Source organism: Hevea brasiliensis, chromosome 11 (assembly GCF_030052815.1).
Source record: "Hevea brasiliensis isolate MT/VB/25A 57/8 chromosome 11, ASM3005281v1, whole genome shotgun sequence".
NCBI classification, from domain to species: Eukaryota; Viridiplantae; Streptophyta; class Magnoliopsida; order Malpighiales; family Euphorbiaceae; genus Hevea; species Hevea brasiliensis.
In genome coordinates this window covers 8053149-8075615 of record NC_079503.1, presented here as the reverse complement: position 1 = coordinate 8075615, position 22467 = coordinate 8053149, and the positions used below count along the sequence as shown (strand labels likewise).

At 31.3% G+C, this 22467-nt stretch overlaps 1 protein-coding gene across 1 annotated transcript; it reads left to right on the top strand.

Annotated features, from left to right (window-relative positions):
• Nucleotides 1–14117: 14117 nt before the first annotated feature.
• LOC110636550 (pectinesterase) lies at nucleotides 14118–17907 on the top strand. Its single transcript, XM_021786305.2, has 3 exons — nucleotides 14118–14837; nucleotides 14945–15410; nucleotides 17092–17907. Exons 1-3 carry the CDS (start codon nucleotides 14226–14228, stop codon nucleotides 17781–17783), a joined length of 1770 nt encoding a protein of 589 aa, XP_021641997.2. The 5' UTR covers nucleotides 14118–14225; the 3' UTR covers nucleotides 17784–17907.
• Nucleotides 17908–22467: the final 4560 nt, after the last annotated feature.

Here is a 22467-nt window from a genome sequence, read left to right as displayed (position 1 = left end):
CTTCAAAGATCAAAAGAAGTATGTGAACAACTTCTTGAGAAAAACAGAATTCTTGAGGAAAAAGTTGAATCTTTGACAAGAGATTTATCTAAATTTACAAAAGGAAAAGAAACACTTGATATACTTCTTGGGAATCAAAGATTTACAAATGAAAAATCTGGAATTGGATATGAATGATTTATGAAGTATGGAAAATACAAACAATTTTTTGTTAAAGCTACATTCTTTTCTCAACCAAGTATTACATGCTTTTATTGCAATCACAATGGTCATATGATTAATGCTTGTCCTATTAGGAAAGGAACCTTTAAGGCAAAGAAAGTATGGGTGCCTAAAGGAACCCTACCTAATGTTACTAACATTCAAGGACCCAAAGTTGCTTGGGTACCTAAGAACGATTAAGCGATTTCAGTGTCCGCTAAGGAGTATTCTGAAAACAGAACATTGGTACATTGATAGTGGCTGCTCTAGGCACATGACAGGAAATAAAGGCAAGTTTTCCTCTCTTACCTTGAAAGAAGAAGGTTATGTGAAATTTGGTGATAAAAGCAAAGCTAAAATTTTTGGATGTGGAACTATTGGTAAAAATCCTTGCATTGAGAATGTTGCATTAGTTCAAGGGTTAAAGTATAATCTTTTAAGTGTTAGTCAACTTTGTGATAATGGTTTTAAAGTGATTTTTACTTCTACACATTGTGAGATTCATGGAAATAATGTTATGTTTGCTGGTGCTAGAATAGATAATATTTACCTACTTGATTTAACAAGTCTTGAAGAAAATTGTGAAACATGTTTTATGACTTCAGATGATAGTGCATGGTTATGGCATAGAAAATTAAGACATGCTAGCATGAGTACACTTGCTAAACTTTCTAGAAAGAACCTTGTTAGAGGACTTCCAAAGCTAAGATTTGAAAAAGAATTTCAATGCAAAGCTTGTGCACTTGGTAAGCATACAAAATCATCTTTTAAATCAAAAAATGTTGTAACTACGTCTAGACCATTGGAATTGTTACATCTTGATCTTTTTGGTCCAATCACACCTAGAAGTCTAGGAGGCAAGGCATATGCATTTGTAATTGTTGATGATTTTTCAAGATTCACATGGACTTTCTTTCTTGTTCATAAAGATGAAACCTTTGATATATTTGAAGCTTTTTGCAAAAGAACTCAAAATGAAAAAGGATATTGCATTACATCTTTGAGGAGTGATCATGGAAAAGAATTTGAAAATAATTTGTTTGAAAATTTCTGCTCTCAAAATGGTATTTATCATACATTTTCAGCTCCTAGAACTCCACAACAAAATGGAGTTGTTGAAAGGAAAAATAGATCTTTGCAAGAAATGGCAAGAACAATGCTGAATGAAAACAGTTTACCAAAATATTTCAAGTGAAAGCTGTAAATACAGCATGCTACATTTTGAACAGAGTTTCCATTAGAGCTATTTTAAAGAAAACTCCTTATGAACTTTGGAAAGGAAGAAAACCCAATATTGCATATTTTCATGTCTTTGGTTGCAAATGTTACATTTTGAATAACAAAGACAGCAATCTCAAGAAATTTGATGCTAAATCTTGTGAAGGAATATTTCTAGGGTATTCAACAAATAGCAAAGCATATAGGATCTTCAATAGAAAAACAATGACCATGGAAGAATCAATGCATATACTTTTTGATGATGCTAACACTTCCTTGCAAAGGAAAGATTCTTGTGATGATGAAATTGAGCAGATTCTGAATTCAAAGAAGTCGAACAATGATGAGCTTGAATCAAAAGAACAAGTGGAGGATGATCAAAATGATAAAGAAGAAGAACTCCCTTGCTCCACAAATATTGAAATTCAAGAAGACTCCCAACCAAATGTGGAAGAACTACAAATTGAGGAACCTCAACATCAAGATATTCCACAAGAATGGAGATACCATAGAAATCATGCCAAAGATGACATTCTTGATAGTCCATCACAAAGAATGATGACAAGAGCTCAACTTAGAAGATACTTTGGTAATGTTGCTTTTGTTTCTCAATTTGAACCCAAAACATATGATGATGCTCAAAATGATGAAAATTGGCTTTTTGCTATGCAAGAGGAATTAAATCAATTTAAAAGAAACAAAGTTTAGAAACTTGTTCCTAAACCTAAAAAGCATTCTGTTATTGGAACTAAATGGGTATTTAGGAATAAGATGGATGAAAAAGGACATGTAGTTAGAAATAAAGCTAGACTAGTAGCTCAAGGATACAACCAAGAGGAAGGTATTGATTTTGATGAAACCTTTGCTCCGGTTGCTAGAATTGAAGCTATTAGAATGTTGTATGCATTTGCATGTTTTAAGAATTTCATGCTTTATCAAATGGATGTTAAAAGTGCATTTTTAAATGGATATATTGATGAAGAAGTTTATGTAGCTCAACCTCCTGGTTTTGAAGACCCTCACTTTCCTAATCATGTTTACAAGCTTACTAAAGCTCTCTATGGTTTAAAGCAAGCTCCTAGAGCATGGTATGAGAGACTTAGTAAATTCTTGCTTCAAAATGATTTTAAAAGAGGAAAAGTGGATACTACTCTTTTCATTAAGAAAATTGGAAAAGACATGCTTATTGTGCAAATTTATGTAGATGATATTATTTTTGGTGCTACTAACCATTCTCTTTGTAAGAAATTTTCCAACATGATGAAAAGTGAATTTGAAATGAGTATGATGGGTGAACTTACTTTCTTTCTTGGATTGCAAATTAAGCAAATGAAAGATGGAATTTTTATAAATCAGTCCAAGTATATAAAGGATATGCTAAAGAAGTTCAAAATGGAGGATATGAAGAGTATTGGAACTCCCATGAGCTCAACAATTAAATTGGAGAAAGATGAAAAAGGTAAAGAGGTAGATAACAAATTTTATAGAGGTATGATTGGTTCTTTACTCTACTTAACAGCATCTAGACTAGATATTCATTTTAGTGTATGTTTATGTGCAAGATTTCAGTCATGTCCAAAAGAATCTCATTTTGTAGCAGTTAAGAGAATTTTTAAATACCTTATTGGCACTCACAATATTGGCTTGTGGTATCCAAAATGTGAATCATTTGATCTTATTGGTTATAGTGATTCAGATTTTGCTGGTAGTAGATTGGATAGAAAAAGCACTTCTGGAACTTGTCAATTTCTAGGTCATGCATTAGTTTCATGGCACAGTAAAAAGCAAACTTCTGTTGCACTTTCTCATCGCTGTGAATATATTGCAGCTGGAAGTTGTGTTGCACAGATTTTGTGGATGAAACAACAGCTTGAAGACTTTGAAATTAAATTTGATCACATTCCCATAAGATGTGACAATACTAGTGCTATAAACCTATCAAAAAATCCTGTTCAACACTCTAGAAGCAAGCATATTGAAATTAGACATCATTTTATTAGGGATCATGTTCAAAATGGTGATATTCAAATCGAATTTGTCCCTTCTGAAAAACAGCTTGCTGACATTTTCACAAAGCCACTTAGTGAGGAAATTTTTTGCAAAATAAGAAGAGAACTTGGTATGATTGATGCTTTTGATTAAGTTTTGATGCATTCTCATGTTTCCATATGAAAATGAAGTGATATATGTTGGTTTGTAGTGTTGAAAATGCATTCTAATATTTTTGGTGCAATTTGAAAAATTCTGGATTATATCAGATATGAACAGTAATCTGCAGAATTTGCTCTCAGTGGCATACTAATCCGTTTGCTAATTTTCTTGTTTGCTAAACGCTTTACCACTGCTCCTACTTTTTCGTTGGCAAACTGGAAGTCAGGTCTGATTGCTCTAAAACTCTAAAATTATTTTTTTTTTTAAGCGCCTATTCTGCATGCTTAAAGCCCATATGACTTAAATACCCCTCTACTTAAAGTATTGCATCATTAAGCATTTAAGGGCAAAATGGACTTTTTAACACTTTGATTTGCGCGGGATTTAATTTTTTCTTCTGAACCATCAGTCTTCTCGCCGTCTCTCCTCTGCTACACGCTACTTATTCCCTGCAAAACCTACAGTTGTGTCCTTTCAAGTTTTAAAATTCAAAACCCTTCTTTCCGTCGCCTCGTTTCCCAGAACCCGAACGGCTGCCTTTCTTTTTCCATTCACAAAACCATTTCGGTCGCACCCCTTCAAGCAATCGTTTTCCTTCATCATTTTTAAATTCTTCCGAAACCTAGTGTTAGTGAATCGATTAAATCGATTGTTTGCAGATAGAAAATTCCCAAAATTTTTCGTTTCCGTTATTTCTCTAATCTGCCGAAAGAAATCATTTGCTGTTGGTTATTTTTCTTTGTCGATTCGCACACTCTGTTTCAGTATATTTCAGGTATAAAATCTAAAACTTAATGGAATCATGTTTTACATCTTGTCTATGCTTGTTTTATCTGCTTTCGTAATATGCTGATAATTTTTTTTTCTGCTTGATTTGCTCTCGCCTGTTTGTTCTGTTTTAGCGCTCAGTTGTTAATTTTTTTTTGGGCATTAACACTTCGTGAAATGTGGTATATAATAATAAATCGACTGCCATGGATTCGTAAGAACCCGAATTTTTTTTTTTCTTGCTGTCTGTTCTAATTTTTTCTGTCATTGCGCTCTGTTGTGAAAAATGGATGTTGATATGGTTAAAATTGATTATATATATAAATATATATATATTGGCTGCTCACATCACTGATTTTATAATCTCAGTTCTTTCTGTCATTTCGGCCCAATTTATTTCTAAGATTGGTTATGGCACGAGACAAAGGAAAAGGGAAAGCCAAAATCACCACATACTCATCATCAAACTCAACTGACGCAAGTATCCCTGCGTCACCACCTCCACAAAAGGATGCTCCTCTGATAATTGGTAAACCAAAAGAAACAACCAAGAAAAGAACAAGCGAGCCAGTCCAAGAAAAGGGAACCAAAAAGAAAAAGATTTCAAAAGCTCCAGTTGTGCATATGGAGAGGGCTATTCATGAGCCAAGGTACATTCACTGGCCTGCTTTTGTTGAAATTTCCGTTCCTTTGCAATCTTTGTTTGAGTATCAAAAATGGGATAAACTGTGTTCTGATACTGAAGGAGTGTATGTGGACTTAGTGCAAGAATTCTATAAAAATTTGAGGGTTGATGATTCTGACAAAGATGAGTCTTTTAAAGTGAAAATGAAAGGGACAATTTATGAAGTGACAGTAGCTAGATTAGCTAAAGCCCTAGGAATTCCAAACAGTGGGAACAAAATCTGCTCCCACAAAGATGTTTTTGCTGTTGGTGGATTTAACAAACGGGATTTTGAGGGTGAAGTGTTTAAAGGAGAAGTGAAGGATAAGACTAGCATTAGCCATGCTCATCAACACATTAAAATTCTTCATAGTTTTATCATTTATGTGTTGAATCCTAGAACCGGCAGTCCCAACTATTTGAGTACCCTTGACCTCTGCATAATTTGGCATATAGTGAACCAAATTGAGTTTAATCTTGCCTATTTTATGCTGAAACAAATCATGAAATGGAAGCCACCCTATAAGCTACCCTATGCTCATCTTCTAAATGGTCTATTTAGAGACTTTGGGATACATTTAGGCGAGAAACTTAGGACCAATATGATCCTAATCACTAGCTTGCAAAAAGATGATGATGGTAGAAAGCTTAGATTTGAGCAAGGTGCTAGCTCCAAAGATAGTGCAAGTGGTACTTTCAATGTTGAAGGTATTTTGGAGGAAGTAAACAATTTGAGAGAATTTGTTGAAATGGAACTTGGAGAGCTACAAAAGTTTAGAAGTTTTCAAACCATTCTTATGAATGCTCTAGACTCTAAAGTTGATGGATCTTTGATGTTGATGTACAAGATTGTTGAAGAGTTGTTTAAAATCAAAGTCCATTTGGGTATCTCAACCATCGAAATTTGGAGAAACCAGTAAGGTTGCTACTGGTTCTGTTCCTCTAGCCGAGAAAGTGAAAGAAAAGGAGAAAGAAAAAGAAACAGAAGAAGAAGAAGAAACAGAAGAGGAAGAGGAAGAAGAAACAGAAGAAGAGGAAGAGAAAGAAACTGAAGAAGAAGAAGAGAAAGAGGAAGAAAAGGAAGAAGAGGAAGAAGCTGAAGCAGAAAAAGATGATGATGATTCTGATGAAAATGGTAATGGAGGCAGCAAAGAAGGTAGTGGGAAAGATATGAGTGACTCAGAGTCTGAAGCAGAACCTGAGACACCTGCTCCTGCTGCTCCTGCAAAAGGAAAGGGCAAAACAGCTCAACAAGAACAAAGACGCAAACAGAAAGAGGAAACTGGTAAACCCTCTGGCAAAAAGACTAAAACTGGCAAAAAGTCTGCAGCTGAGTCTGGCACTACTGAGTTAACAGCTGGGCCTATTGTTCCTTTGACACCCGGGACTGAATTGGCTGCTGCAATTCTTCAAACTTTGAGTGACAAACCTATCAAGCCCAAAAAGCTGAAAATGGGTGCTCCAAAACCAATCAGAAGAAGTTCTAGGCTGAAAGGATGAACTGAATTTTAATTGAATTTTGTCTAACAGTCTGTCTGTTAGTTTGCTACTTAGTTTGCTACTTTTGGTTTTTCTGAACTTTAAATTAGTTTGCTATATCAGTTACTATTTTGACTGTTTATTCACTGCACTTAAACTGAATTTTGACTTATTCACACATGCATGATTTCTCCCATATTCTTTTGATGCTGACAAAAAGGGGGAGAAAAGTAATGAATGGTAATCTTGATACTTGATATAGTTTGTGATTAATGGTGCATGATATAGTTTGTGAATAGTATATTGTTGATATAATTTTATGGTGTGCATATTGTTGATATCACTTGTGAATGATATATACAGTTTGTGATTAGTGTGTATATTGTGCATATTTAGTTAGTATATTTAGTCACACTTGACTCCTTAAGAAAATGCTTATGGATGTTTTATTGAAATTATTAAGGGGGAGTTATTTGTGATTAATTGTTGATATAAGCACATACATAGGGGGAGTTATTCTCACATACACATACTCACACTTACTTACATTTACATGGTGATTCAATTGAGTTTTGTCATCATCAAAAAGGGGGAGATTGTTGACCCCACAAGCTCAAAGGAGCATAGATTTTGATGATACCAAAACTCAACTAGAATCAAACTAACATTGTTTTAAGTGTTGTGTATCTCAAAGAAAAAGGACAAAAGGATTTCATGATGGATTCATGCTTATGAAGAAAGGATGACATTCTAAGGATAACACAAGACGAAGCAAAAGAGATAAAAGAAGAAAAGGTTACCTTCCAAGGCTGCATTGAAAATCAAAATTGAAGGTACATCTAGTATAGAAATTAGTTTTAATTTCTAGAATTACATGTGAAAAGAATTGAGGAGTAAAAGTCAATGATGCTTATTTTTTATCCCTCAAAAGTTTTCCTTTTTTAAATATCATTATTATTGGCCTAAAAAGTATTTGACTATGATTTGGTGTAAAGTTTTATAGTTTTGAAAGTTATGCAGAAAAGTTTTCCTGGTATGCTAACTGGTTTGCTACTGATTTTAGTATGCTAACTGGTTTGCTATTTTCTCAAGTACGCTTAATCGTTTCAACTCTGCACAACATCGCAGAAACGACAAAATAACGGCTATTTTCTTGAAATTCGTATTCAGAACGTTCAAATGAGTTCTGCAACGGTAAAAAACGTTCCAAAGCTATAAATACACCTTCCTTTGGCCATTTTGCACTTAATGAAAGTCCCTCTACTGTTCAAAATCTTTAAAGCTTTCATTCAAAGTGCTCAAAGTGATTTATTGCTCATCATTGGCTTATTTACTCAACTCTTCTTTATAGATTCTGTTGTATTGGGTGAGAGTGAGTTTTTTAAACACATTATTATCATTTGTGAGAGGTCATTCAAGCACCTATTGAAGCTTGGTTGTGATAAGTGTTTGGGATAACACTTGGTAGAAGTGTGAAGCTACTTGTAAAAGCTTTGTTGAGAAGATTTGTAAATGGCTTTGTCTCTTGCCTTGAAAAGAGAAGAATAGTGGAGTGAAGACTCAAAGTGGGATCTTTGAGAGAGTGGATGTAGGCTAGTTAAAGCCGAACCACTATAAAAATTCCAGTGTTCATTTTCTCAACCCTTGCTCTTTACATTTTTGCAATTTAGCTTTATGAATGATATGCTTTTGCTGATATGAAAATTGATATCATATGCTGTTGATCTTGCTGCTATCTGAGAAAAATAGTTTACTGCAAAATCTGCTGATATCTGATATATTCTGTTGGTTATCTGTTGTCTTTGTCGGATAGGATATCCGTATATCGCTCTAGTTGCTGTGATAAAAACGTATTCAGTTTACTGATATATTTACTGAATGCTTATATAGTCTGCTATATCAGTATACTGATTGCATATAAGTTAACCTTGAATCAACTTGTTAATTGAGTTATATTGTTCATATTTAGCATTAGTTAATTAAGTTGAACTTAGCTGCAATTTTCAAAGGTTTTGAGCAAGAACCGAAAATTGTTTTTAAAGTCCAATTCACCCCCCTCTTGGACATATTTTGGGACATCAAAATTCAATCATCATATAAAATGCTGTAAACTAAAATTTAAATAAAAATTGAATCAACGCCTCCAACAGATGATAAGAGATTCGCATGATTCTAAGTTTCTAACATTAAAAATGGATAAAATTCAAATCAATGCCCCGTCTCTCCATTCTCCATCATTAACCTGGCAGTGAAGGCAAGAGTAATGAGTTGTCTCTACCAATCCTCTTCTAGGCGAGGCACAACAAAGTTAGAGAAATTCAAAAAAGTTATCACTATGATTTAAGCCTTGCTTTGCTAGGCTATCAGCAATTGAGTTGGCATCTCGATAATTATGAGTAAAAGGCATGTTTTCCAGCGGATTTATGCACTCAATAATTGAGTTTAACACGGATACAAGGTGCCATGGAACACTATCCAAATGCAAGACCCAAGATATCGCAATTTGGGAGTTTGATTCAAAAATAATGGAAGAAGCAGGAGCAGTCAATTGTGGCATGGATATAGATAGCTGAAGAGCCTTTTGTATAGCTTTAAATTCTGCAGAATTCGAGTCATCAATGCCAGAAGGACAAGAAAAAAAAACATATAAAAGTACCTTGACAATTGCGTAGAACACCTCCAATGGCACTTATACTCGGCTCGCCCAATAATGATCCATCAACATTCCATTTGAAGTAACCCAAGGTGGAGGGAGCCAAGGAGAGGAGGGGCGTGCTTGACCTTTAATTTTAAAAACGTCACTAGAATTTTCAAAGTATAATTTTAAATATTTTAATTACTTAATTATTAATCTAAAGTTTTGCTAATATATTTTTTTTTTTTTTAATTTGATTCACAATTTTTTTTAAGGTGGTTCACAAGTTGTTTACTTGCTACAGTTGCTAATCTATTTAGACTTAAAAATAGATTAAACTACAAGACGTTGGTGATATAAAACATTCATAATAATAAAAAAATCATATATATATATATATATATATATATATATATATATATATATATATATATATTAAAGCTAAGCTCATTCTTTATTTTATTTTTTTATATAAAAAATGAACTTATCATATTAATCAATAATTTTTATTTAAATGTTTTCAAATTTTAATTACTAAAATATTATATCATATCAAAAATAAAAGTTTTTTAAATTTTTTTTACCACATCTTTTAAAATTTTTAAAATTCTCAAGTTTATAATTTTAGATATTATAAAATTTTATTTATGCTATTATATATCTAAAAAAAAAATAATATTTTTAGTTAAATTTTTTTGTTGGAGTAGAATGATGATTAATTTTTTTTATAAAATTATATTAATACATATTTAAATAATTATTCACTAAAAAATTATTTATAAATTTAAACATTTATTTTAAAAAAATTTTTTATATTTAAAATCTAAGAATTTTAATTATTGTACTTTTAAAATCGTCCTGTGACATATGTATTTTATTTCCTACTTTGTTTATAATTTTAGTAGTACACGTATAAACTTTTATGCATCAGGACACTGTTTATCCGCTTCTGCTGTTATTATACTTTATCATGTTTCTGTTCATCACAAAATTAAAAGCATTGAAACATTAATTCCTGGACCCTGAAGCTTCATCTGCAACTAATTATTGAATTGTTTATACATGAGGATTGTTTCATTGCAGCTGTTGTTGGAGATGGATACATGGCCAGGGTTATAACCTTTGAAAACACTGCTGGACCATCAAAGAACCAAGCTGTTGCATTGCGTGTGGGATCAGGCCAATCAGCATTTTATAGATGTGATATGATTGCATACCAAGACACCCTCTATGTACTTACGCTTCGCCAATTCTATGTCAAATGCATAATTATCGGCTCTGTAGATTTCATATTTGGAAACGCAGCAGCAGTCTTCCAAGACTGCGATATCCATGCCAGGCGCCCCAATCCAGTCACTGCTCAAGGCCGGGAGGACCCAATTCAGAACCCGGGCATAGTGATCCAAAATTGTAGGATTGGTGCAACTCAGGATTTACTAGCTGTACAAGATAGTGTTCAATCTTATTTAGGCAGTCCCTAGAAGCAATACTCCAGGACTGTCATAATGCGGACTGATATAAGTGATATTATTGACCCTAAGCAGCCTAAGACGTTGCATTTGAAATAGGTGGACATATGAGCCACCAGGTCCCACATAAATTGGCTCCATCTGTCCTATTAATTATTGCATCAATAATAATAATAATAATAATAATAATAATTCTTGCAGTTACTATTATGGTATGTAATTGGTAAACGAGCACTATGATGATGGGTTGTGATTTTGGTGGCCTTTTTCAGCTTCATGCAAAAAGAAAGAGACCTTTAAAAGATCACTAATTACAGAGAAAGCAAAGATTTGGTTGCCGGCGGTGGTTTCCCATGATGCGAGAGTTCTGCCCACTTTTTCTTGAGGAATTATCTGCGCACTCGGTGCACATACACCTTTCTCCACAATCACGTGGGATTCACTTCCTATATAATAGGAAGGATCTACTTCCTGTGAGAGAGGGAGCACTATTTTTTAGTGCACCGAGCCTTTTTTCTTTAAATTCAAACATCAATAATATGATTGATTAATTCAATAGTCTAATAAACGAGTATTTATTTCTTCATATAAAAATAAATTTTAAAATTGATATATGCAATAATTATATATATAATAAGTCAATATATGAAGCATATTTAATAAGTCATCAGTCACAGAGGATTTTCTCAATTGAGCTTTTAATGCAACATTTCAAAATGCTCAAAGTTTTATTAAAGCAAAACATGAAAAAATTAAGTTTAGCAACCAATAAAGAATTATATTAGAATAATATTAGTTAGCACAATAAATTTAAATTATCTTATCCATATATGATGCAAAAATAATAAAAAAATAAATATTTTCTATGGTTTCATACAAAACATAATTACTTCATTATGAAACACGTTAGGAAATTGGGTGAGATGCCCAATGGCGCTGAAGACAAAAACCTACTAGAATTTCCTCCTCCAACTAACTCAACGTCGATTCTCGGGCTAGATGGGTTGTCTCCTATTGGGCTTTGATTCATGACTATTTTTGTGCACTGTCTTTTTTAGTTTGCAAATCAAGCTCTGCAAGTTTCGGGCCTATAGATCGTTTCGGCTTGATTCCGAAGAAATGGATTATCTAATTTAAAATTTGAGATCATTGGTATATTGTTCAGCCCAGGTCATCGAATACAGACCAAATTGACACAATTTTCACAATTGAAAAATCCCCCAGAGTCTTGTTCCTTGTTATGGTTTGTTAGAACTTAGAGGTCAAGTGCCGATTGGTTCCTATGCTAACTCATTTTGATCCCTTGTTTTGGAAGATGATGAGACCCTCTATCCAGTTGACAGTCATGCTTGATACAAAATGATGGACGGAGGTGCAGCTTCGGCTCGATTGCTGTGTACTTCTAGCAACCTAGAGTTTCTGAAATAGGGTTGAGCTTGCATTTGGACTGCTTTTTTGTGTTTGAGTTGGTCTCTGTATTAGGTTGAATGATGAGGCTCTTGGTTCTTCACTTTTCTTATTTGTGTTCTAGGCTCACATTTTTTGTAATGCTTGAACCTAAAAATGGCATTCCATCTTCCATCCAATAAAAAAAATGCCTAAGATGCTCATGGCAAAAAGGAAAAAAATTATTATTTAGGCAATATATATTATTATTATTATTATTAGTTCTGTTTATATTAGGTCTTTTCATTAATCAAGAGACTAAAATATATAGTCTAATAAGAGATAATAACTTACAATTTATACTTTATTTGATTTACTCTATAATCCATCCCTAAGGATCTGTTTGGATGAGGGTGGAAATGAGTAAGTAATAAAAAGATAAGAAGTAGTAAGGAAAAGGAAAGGTAAAGAGAATTATAATAAAAAAAAATTTCATAAGTGAATTAATAGAAATATAAAAAAAAGTAACTCAATCCAAAATTTTCTTTTTTCAATATTTAAGTCCAATTATTCTTTATAATTTTATGTTGGCCATTTCATTGGACAAACTTATAATTAAATAAATATTTCAGCTCATTAAAATAATAAATCAAAATTACTTATGCTTTTATATATCTTAAAAACTTAGAAGTTCAAGACTCAAATCACAATTAACATAAAATTAGTGAAAATTTTGTTATTGCTGCAAACTTGCAGTGACTTACTGTCTGCCATTACTCAACTTTCTTTCTCATATATTCTCTGTTACCATTCTCTACTTTTTCCTTTTCATTCTATTTCACAATTAAAATTGATAATTTCATTTATAAGATTTTTATTAAGTATAAATAGATAGATAAATTGATGAAAAAATTTATTACTTTTTAACAATATATGTTATAGAAAAATTTAAATTAGCAAAATTAATAAGTTAACATCATAAAAAAAATTATTTATATAAAAAATTATTTTTAAGATTTGGAAACTTTTATTTCTTCTTTAATTGAAAGTAATCATTCATTTTTCAGAATTAAAAAAATTATAAAATTTTCACCCTTTAACATTAAATAATTTATCCCCCCTGAACCATCTCTCTCTCTTTCTCTCAATTTCTCTCTGTTACAGGGGCTTCTTGTTGCAAACATCTCAATTCCATGAACACTTATTGTATTTCATTTTCTCGTCCAAATTTTTCCAATCAATTTTATGCACCTCTTCTATCTTGAGTTTCTCAACACCCAAAACCACCAAACTCTCATCCAAAGCATTTTTGCTAACATTACTATAAACTTGGATGCATTCCTTTTCATAGCCTAAATGAATCATCTGCTCTGCAATCACGGCCGAATCAGATCCTTTTGTAGCTTGTGCAATACCACTACTATATGTTGAATCTTGATGCTTATGTATGGGTACAGTGTTTGGAATTATAGCAAAGACAAAAATAATCCAACAATTCAATAATTTCATCGATGGCACTTGGATATTCAATGGCCTCATCGAGTGCTTCATCCTTGGATGGGGCAGAGTAGCGGAAGGAATCCCAACACAAAAGGACCTTCTTAGCCACATTTCCAATCGGAATTGCGAATTAGATTCGTCTTTGATCAGATCGGTTATATTGGATAAGCGGCTATTAAAGTTAGAGAGGATAAGAAGCATATCTTCCCTGACATTCTTGAGTGTGTTAAGGCTCTCGACAATCTATGGCGTTATAGTTATGACCAGATCATCGGCATCACCGCCAAGACTAATGGCTGTAGTGGTGGCCATTTCCTCTTGGTTAGCAATTTTTTGGTTTCTAAGGGTTTGTATGGGTGATAGGGAGGGAAAATTAAGGGTTGCGATCGGATTGTATTAGAGAATCTATGGTGATGTGATGGTTTTAAGGTGATAGAGAGGGAAACTGACAAGGAAAGGAGGAAAAGCGAGTAGGTCACGCAGAAGCGAAGTGTGATGGGAGTGATGGAAATTTTAATCATGTCAAATTTATGTATTTAATAATGATATTTTATATTTTAAATTATAAAAAATTAAATTTAAATAAAAATATATTTTTTTTCCCTTATCACATAAAATGACAAATACGACAATATCTTCCCATACCCAATGCATCATACAAGAGGTGCCAAATGCAATGTTTATCCATACTTGAACCTTTTCTTTTTCCTTCCTTTCCTTTGCAAGCATATCAGCACCGACAAAAACCAAAAACATGAAGGAAGACTTTCCTCCACTATCAAACTCCAGCAATGGCATTACCTCATCCAAGAACAAGAACAAGAAAAGGCTCTTCTTGGGTCTTTTTGCCTCAGTCCTTCTGGTTACAGCCGTTATTAGCATCATTGCTGGTGTAGCCTCAAGAAGAAAGAGCTCAGCCAACGCCATCATTGAGCATGACCATCAAGCAGCTCATGCCATTCTGAAATCATCCTGCAGTGCCACATTGTACCCTGACCTATGCTTCTCAGCAATCTCAACTCTACCTGATGCTTCCAGCAAGATAAAGAACACCAAGGATGTAATCGATTTGTCACTGAATCTAAGCAAGACTTCTGTCGAACGAACTTATCTCAAGATCAAGAAACTCACTTTTAGGCAGAGTAACTTCACAAAGCGCGAAAAGACTGCCCTCAGTGATTGTCTAGAAATGCTGAACGAAACTTTAGATGAGATTAAGAAGGCTTTGCAGGACCTCCGAAGCTATCCATCTTTGAAAAAGTCCTTAGCGGAACACGCTGATGACCTCAAGATACTGCTCAGTGCTGCAATGACTAACCAAGAAACTTGCGTTGAAGGTTTCTATTATGAAAAAGCAGATGAAAAGGTTCCCCTACTTTCTATTAACTCTTTTAATTAGACTATATAAGCCAAGCTATTGTGTATATGTTTCTGTTCCCATTTTCAGACTAGCCACGGATTTTCTTGTTACAGGTTCGTAAATTATTTTTAAGTGATGAAAAGCATGCGCATCACCTGTGTAGCAATACCTTGGCCATGATCAAGAACATGACTGACGCAGATATGGCTAAGGAGAAGCATTTGGCATCATCATCATCAGGGAGGAAGCTAGAAGAGGAGAATGGAATAGAATGGCCACAGTGGATGTCGGCTGGGGACCGTAGGCTGCTGCAGGCCAGAGATGTAACTCCCAATGTTGTTGTGGCAGCTGATGGGAGTGGAAACTACCAGACCGTAGGGGAGGCGGTGGCAGCTGCACCAGCGGGCAGTAGTTCGAGGTACATTATAAGAATTAAAGCAGGGGCTTACAGAGAAAATGTGGAAGTGCCAAGTAGAAAGACTAACATCATGTTTGTGGGTGATGGGAGGACGACCACCGTCATCACTGGTAATAGGAACGTCGTTGATGGCAGCACCACATTCAGGTCTGCAACTGTTGGTAAGTTCAGATTTTTTTCATTTATTTATATTTGACTATATATTTATTGGCTTGCCTTTTCTATATTCTAATCTAAATGCAAATACACATGATTTAGTGGTTATAATTGTCAATTCCAATAGCAATCAATCAATTAATTATTGGCAAATGATGTTTATTAAAATTGTGCTCAGTCCTTTTCTCATCTAATTTGGTTTACTATTATAGCTTTCAAAGACAAGACAAATAGATTCCTAAATCTAGAATTTTTTATGAACATGCTTGGCTTAAGCTTGGCTCTAGCATTTACTTACAGTTTTCAGATTGGCTACGTCAAAGTAGGTCAAGCTTGTGAAAGTTTCAATATCTAAAAACGTGGCGGTGAGACTGACAAGGTCATTTGATGAGATAAGGCTTGCTGTATTTTTGCGAAAGCTGGCTTAGCTAGAAATCAACGCTCTGTTTGGGTATAGGAAAAAAAGAGAAGTAAAAAAATAAATAAAGAAAAATAAATTAAAATTATTATTTTTTTTACTTAAAAATGATAAAAAATAAAAGGAAGAGAGAAAATAGAGTAACTAAAAGAAAAATATGAAATTACATGTATATCTTTTTTTTTTCATTTTAACTTTTTAATTTATAAAATTGAGAGAAAAATAGTAATTTTAAAAAAAAGAAACTACTTTATTTTTCTTTTTATTTCTTCCTTTTATTTCTTTTCAAACGTGAAAAAATTTTCTCCCATTCTAAACAAAGAGAAAAAAGTAAAAAATAAAAAATATTTATCTTCTATTATTTTTTCTCTTCCCTATTACATATCCAAACAAAGCGCAACGGTCCAAGATATCTTCAAAACAATGAAACCACAACTAATCGTATCCCCAAGGTAGTGTATACAAATTTGGGTACTGCCTAATATAAATATGCACGTACAGTCTCAGTCTAGTTGCATCTTTTTATTGATGCCAGCTGCCTGATAATAAACACTTGTACTCTGCAATAATTGCAGACCCTCTTTTTCCCCATAACAATTGATAAATATAAACAGTAGCATCCATTACAAAAAAAAAAAGTTGTAGCAGGCTGAGAGGAAGATAGTGGGTGTGGGTAGCAGGAGAGGGGGCAAGAGAAAATGAAACGGAGCCTAAACAGGAGAAAATCCCATGTCTGGCTGAGCGGGTCTCAATTCTCGATCTCCTTTCCACGCCCAAGGATTAACCATCCGGGCTACCCAAGATGGTTGAAAGTTTCAATTTTATTTGTGTGACTCAATTGATCGCACTAGCTCCTCGCTAGAAACTGGATAAGCCAGCTGTATAAATAGTTGATTCCTATACATGTGACCTTAATTATTACTTTGGATGATTTAGACATATGACTTCTGACAGTGGTGGGTTTACAATTTATGTAAGGAAAAGTCTATGGCAATAGTAGCCCTGCAAAAAAATAGCTTTGCCGAAGTGGGGATACTAACAATGCATGCATCTGCCTCTTTAATTTGTACTGTGTATAAATTTTGGTGCATCAGGACACTAGACACGATCCTTATCCATTGCTGCTGTCATTATACTTGAGCATGTTTCTGTTCAACACAATATTACAAGCATTGAACATTAATTCCTGAATCCTGAAGCCTCAGCTGCAACTATTCAATTGAATTGTTTATACATAAGGATTGTTTCGTTGCCTGTATCCATTGCAGCTGTAGTTGGGGATGGATTCATGGCCAGGGATATAACCTTTCAAAACACTGCTGGACCATCCAAGCACCAAGCTGTTGCATTGCGTGTGGGATCAGACCAATCAGCATTTTATAGATGTGATATGCTTGCTTACCAAGACACACTCTATGTACATACACTTCGCCAATTCTATGTCAGCTGCATAATTGTCGGCTCTGTCGATTTCATATTTGGAAATGCTGCAGCAGTCTTCCAAAACTGCGACATCCATGCCCGCCGCCCCAATCCAGGCCAAAGGAATATGGTCACAGCTCAAGGACGGGAAGACCCTAATCAGAACACGGGCATAGCGATCCAAAATTGCAGGATTGGTGCAACTCAGGATTTACAAGCTGCAAAAGGCAGTTTTCAATCTTATTTAGGTAGACCCTGGAAGCAATACTCCAGGACTGTCATAATGCGAACTGATATAAGTGATATTATTAACCCAGCAGGATGGCATGAGTGGGATGGAGATTTTGCTCTTGACACATTGTTCTATAGAGAGTATCAAAATACTGGAGCAGGTGCTAACACTGCAAATAGGGTGACTTGGAAGGGGTTCAAGGTGATGACTAGTGCATCCGAGGCACTGCCATTTACTGCAGAAAATTTCGTTGGTGGAAGTAAGTGGTTACCTTCCACTGGTTTTCCTTACTTACTTGGTCTATAAATTCATAGCTGAATATGCTTCTGTTTAACATAAGATAAAAGCATGGTGATCTATTCTCTATCTCGTGTAAGTTATCTGTAATGAATAAGGATTTAGACCAAGAAGAAATTTATTACTTAATTTATTCCCGCTTCTCGACATCTAATGAAATTGGATTCTGTGTTTGCACAATTAAAGACAATTAAAGAAATTTAAGACCCATAAACAAAGAACAAATTTTTGTATTTGTATATATTGATTCATCAACACATAATTACCCAAAAAAATCAAAACAAAAAAAAAATTAAGACTTTAAGAGATCAAGTAAATCAAATCACAATGGCAGAATCTCATATTTCATCAAATCATCACAGATAAGAACCGAAAGTGGTCGACGACGCTTGACTGAAACTAGAGGCTATTTCATAATTCAAGGAAGATGGTCGATGGCGCTGGAAAAGGAAGGAGGAAGATGGTTAGGACTATTTGGCTTTGGGAAATCAAGGGATGAGAAAGATGAGACAGAAGTGAAGGATATTGCCAATAGTATTAAACTATACTACTTGTAATATGATTGATTAATTATCTCATAGAAATAAAGAAATAATTATTTACACAAAGAGAAGTTTTTACCTAGACGGTTTATCATGGATTGAAGACATTGAATCTTATTATATATTTTATATCTTGAGCGAACGATAAACGTAAGAAAAATCTTTAAAAAAAATAATTAAATTAGTTCATTAATTATTTTTAAGCTTATAATTAATTTAAATTAATTTTATTATATTATTTCAATATTTAGTATACCCACATTCAAGCTATTTATAACGAACAATAATTTAAATTCTTAATTTTCTCTTTCATCTTATAAAAAAAAAATACATGAAAGATTATTCAAAAGTTCTTCGAATTAATGAATATGGTTATCTCTTTCTTTAAATGATGTATTGGACTGATGTGAAAGAGTATACTTTTAAAATTTTTTTAATCAAAATAAAATTTGATAAAATGCATTGTGATAATTTCTTTATTAAATTAAAATTTATATAAAAAAGATAGCTCCATTTCGTGGATTAAATTTTATTTTTTAGCATCATATAGAATAAAAAAACATGCTGAATTTTAAATAAAAGGATATCACATTCATGTTTTATAAATTAAAATAATGTTTTGTATATTTACAATAGCGCATGAAATGCACATTTTTAATGATTGGAATTATGCTCGTTAAAGGAGGGTTGAAACTTTTATTATTACTTCATTTTAAATAAAATAATTATTTTATATAAAATTCAAATTTTATAAAATTTATATATTTTATTTCATATTTTTATGTAAAATAATATTTAAATTTCATAAATTAATGATATGTATTTTTAAAATATATAAAAATAATATATTTACAAATTAATATAATAACATTACAATTAAATAACTACGAAACTAAAATAAATTAGAACAAAAGAGAAAATTTATTAAATGATAGTCCAAAAAACCATGATCTCTTTAGTTATATATAAGTTAATCATTTTTAGAGAATATTTATCTTATCTGATCAGTTTATAATATTTAAAAATAGGCTGAACTATTTATTTATAATAATTTTTTTCAAAAATTAAGTTTATAATCTAAAAAAAATAAGTTGGGGAACTAATTTTTTATTTTGATGCTTATTTAGTTTGACCAAATATTTTACTTATATTATTCTTATTTAATTTTTATTATCTCATTATAAATCTCATTTAATATTCTTTTTAATTATTTTAATAAATGTGTTTATAAATTATTTTTTACAAAACATATTAATTATCTATTAATCACGTATAGACACTTTAATCAAATACATCATTACTTCAAATTTTAAAATTTTATAAATTCAAATTAACTTATAAATACCTATCTAATTTTCATGCCTGATGTATTGTCTCTCTATTATTTGGACAGCATTAAATTTCATGCCTCAATTGCGGGCATGAGCAGCCTAAGACGTCTCATTCAAATCATGTTGACATATGAGCTACAAGCTGCTTCATAAACCGGCTCAATGTGTCCGATTAATTGGATCAATAATAATAATTCCTGCAGGCATTTTTAGGGTAGTTAAATGGTAAACATGCACTAAGAGAATGGGTTGTGATTTTGGTGGCCTTTTTTAGCCTCATGAAAAAATGAAGAGACCTTCAAATCAAAAGATCATTCACAAATATCACTAATCATTCGCAAATATCACCAAGCAAAGATTTGGTCGCCGGTGGTGGATTCCCCTCATGCGAGACTTCTGCCCACTTTCTTCATTTTTTTTCTTTTTTTTTAATAAAAAAATATAAATTCAAATCAATAATATGATTAATTAATTTGTTCGTTAGGATCTTTTATTAGTTAATAATATAAAAACTACTTGTAATTATTTGACAATTATAATTTTGTAGAGTCCATTTATATATATATATATATATATATATATATATATATATATATATATATATATATATATAATTACTCAATGCACATGCAATGAAATTTAAAGAAAATGCAAAGTACATACCGCATTAATAATGTGGGTCTCAAGCTAACCTTTTATTTATTTCTTTCCTTATGGGGAACTTCTCGATCTAATCTTCTCATAATTAATGCCAAACCAGAAAAATAAATGGAAAAAAGTTTTTTTTTTTTTACTGAAAAATATAATTGCATTAATTTTTTAATTTTATATTTAATAATATAATTTATTTTTAATATTATTGATTTAAACAATAATTATTTTTTAGAGTGAGAAATATAATGAAAAATAAGTTTAAATTTAATAAAAATTGTAACAATATTTTTATTATATGAACATACATATATGTAATAGATAAATAAAAATTTTATTTAATTAAATAAGTTATAATATAAATGGATGGTAGTACTTAGTATTTTTATTAAAGTTTAGACGTAAATAATTATTATATTAAAAATTTTCAAGATCAATTAATATATCAAACAATGATTTAATTTTGGATACACTATTGCAATTAATCTATTTATAAATACATGATAAATATCATCACTATTACCAATAATAAAAAAAATACTTTTCAATATAAAATTTATAAATATAAAATTTATAAGCTTAAAGCTCAATTTCACACCTATGGGAAAAGTTCAATTTAACTTATATTTAATTTTTTTAAATTAGTTAATAAATTTTAATTTAAACTTAATTTAGTTTAAAAATTAAGAAAATAGAGAAATTGAGTTTCTTAATTTTTAGGTTTAAATCAAGAAATTTAAATTTTTAATTTTTTATTAAAATCAAGAAATTAAAATTTTTAATTTTTGAGTTAAATTAAATTTAAATTTAAAATTTAAAATTAATTTAAATAAAAAATTGAAAATTAAATAAATTAAAATTTTCTAATAAATAGAGATAAAATTAAATATTTTACTAAAATTTATATCATTTAAAAATGATTTGATATAAATATGTATTTTGCTTTGCTTTCATATTTATGTAACAACTATTATTTATATTTTTAAAAAGTTCATAAATTTATGAGTATATAATGTATCATTTTTATATATAATATTAAGAATATTTTATTTTTTTAAAAAAGTATATTCTATAAATATTTTTTTTATAATTAATTAAAAAAATGTAATAATAAAAGGGAAAAAAAAGGATTCGAGGCGAACGCGTGGTTTTATGTCATGCTGCAAGTGCAAGCTGTCAAAACGCGTTTCGCGTCGCCGTATTAAAAGCGGTCACTTTAGTTCTCTAGGATTCTAAAGAAATTCCCTGATGCTGCCATCCTATCTTCTACATTATTGCTGTTTGTTGACTTTCCATCTAATATTAAAGAATTCAAAGAACATTTTAAATCAGCAAAATCTTCAACTTGTGACTTGTATTTATTAGGATGGTTTAATTTAATATATTCTTAATTTTTTTAAAATTTATACATAAATTTTAATTTAAGTTTATTTTAATTAAAAAATTAAAAAATATATATTAAATTTCTTAATTTAAATAAAAAATTAAAAATTAAATTAAATTTAAATTAAAAATTTTAAAATAATTTAAATAAAAAATTGAAAATAAACTAAATTAAACTTTTTTGATAAATACAGAAATGAAATTAAACTTTTAAATTTATTTTAAAACCCTTTCTTTCTCACCTGAATCAGCTATAGGGATTCAAATCAGCTTTATCTTAATACTAGTCTTAGCTTAGTGTGGAAAATTACGTAATTAAAATTTTAAAAAAGAAATTTTCTTTTTTTAATATTTTATATATATAATTAATTTTGATGAGATTTAAATTTATAATATTATAATTTTAATAATTATTCTGATACTATTAAATTAAAGCTTATTAATTTTATAAAATCTCTTTAAAATATAAGAATAGAATCATCATCATCAACTGTTTATTCATTAATATAATAGAAAATTTCGTTGCTATAATGACTTGATGGGTCTTATAAAAAAAAAAAAAAGAAAATTTATAAATTTTAATGTAAAAATATTAAAATCATAATCTATTTAATCCCTTGATATTTCTCTATAAAATTGAAGTTTGAACTGCATGCATTTGGTAAAGAACAAAAGGGATCAATTTAATTGTTAATTATTAAATTGGTGGGGTAGGTTTAATTGGTTAAAAATTTGGAATCTCCTTGCTCAAAATAGTAGCAGCATTAATTTTATGTCTGTTCATAT

Coding starts and splice junctions, on each gene's coding strand:
- LOC110636550 (XM_021786305.2), top strand. CDS start 14,226: ATGAAGGAAGACTTTCCTCCACTATCAAACTCCAGCAATGGCATTACC. Junction 14,838..14,944: donor ATGAAAAAGCAGATGAAAAG/GTTCCCCTACTT, acceptor TTCTTGTTACAG/GTTCGTAAATTATTTTTAAG. Junction 15,411..17,091: donor ATTCAGGTCTGCAACTGTTG/GTAAGTTCAGAT, acceptor TATCCATTGCAG/CTGTAGTTGGGGATGGATTC.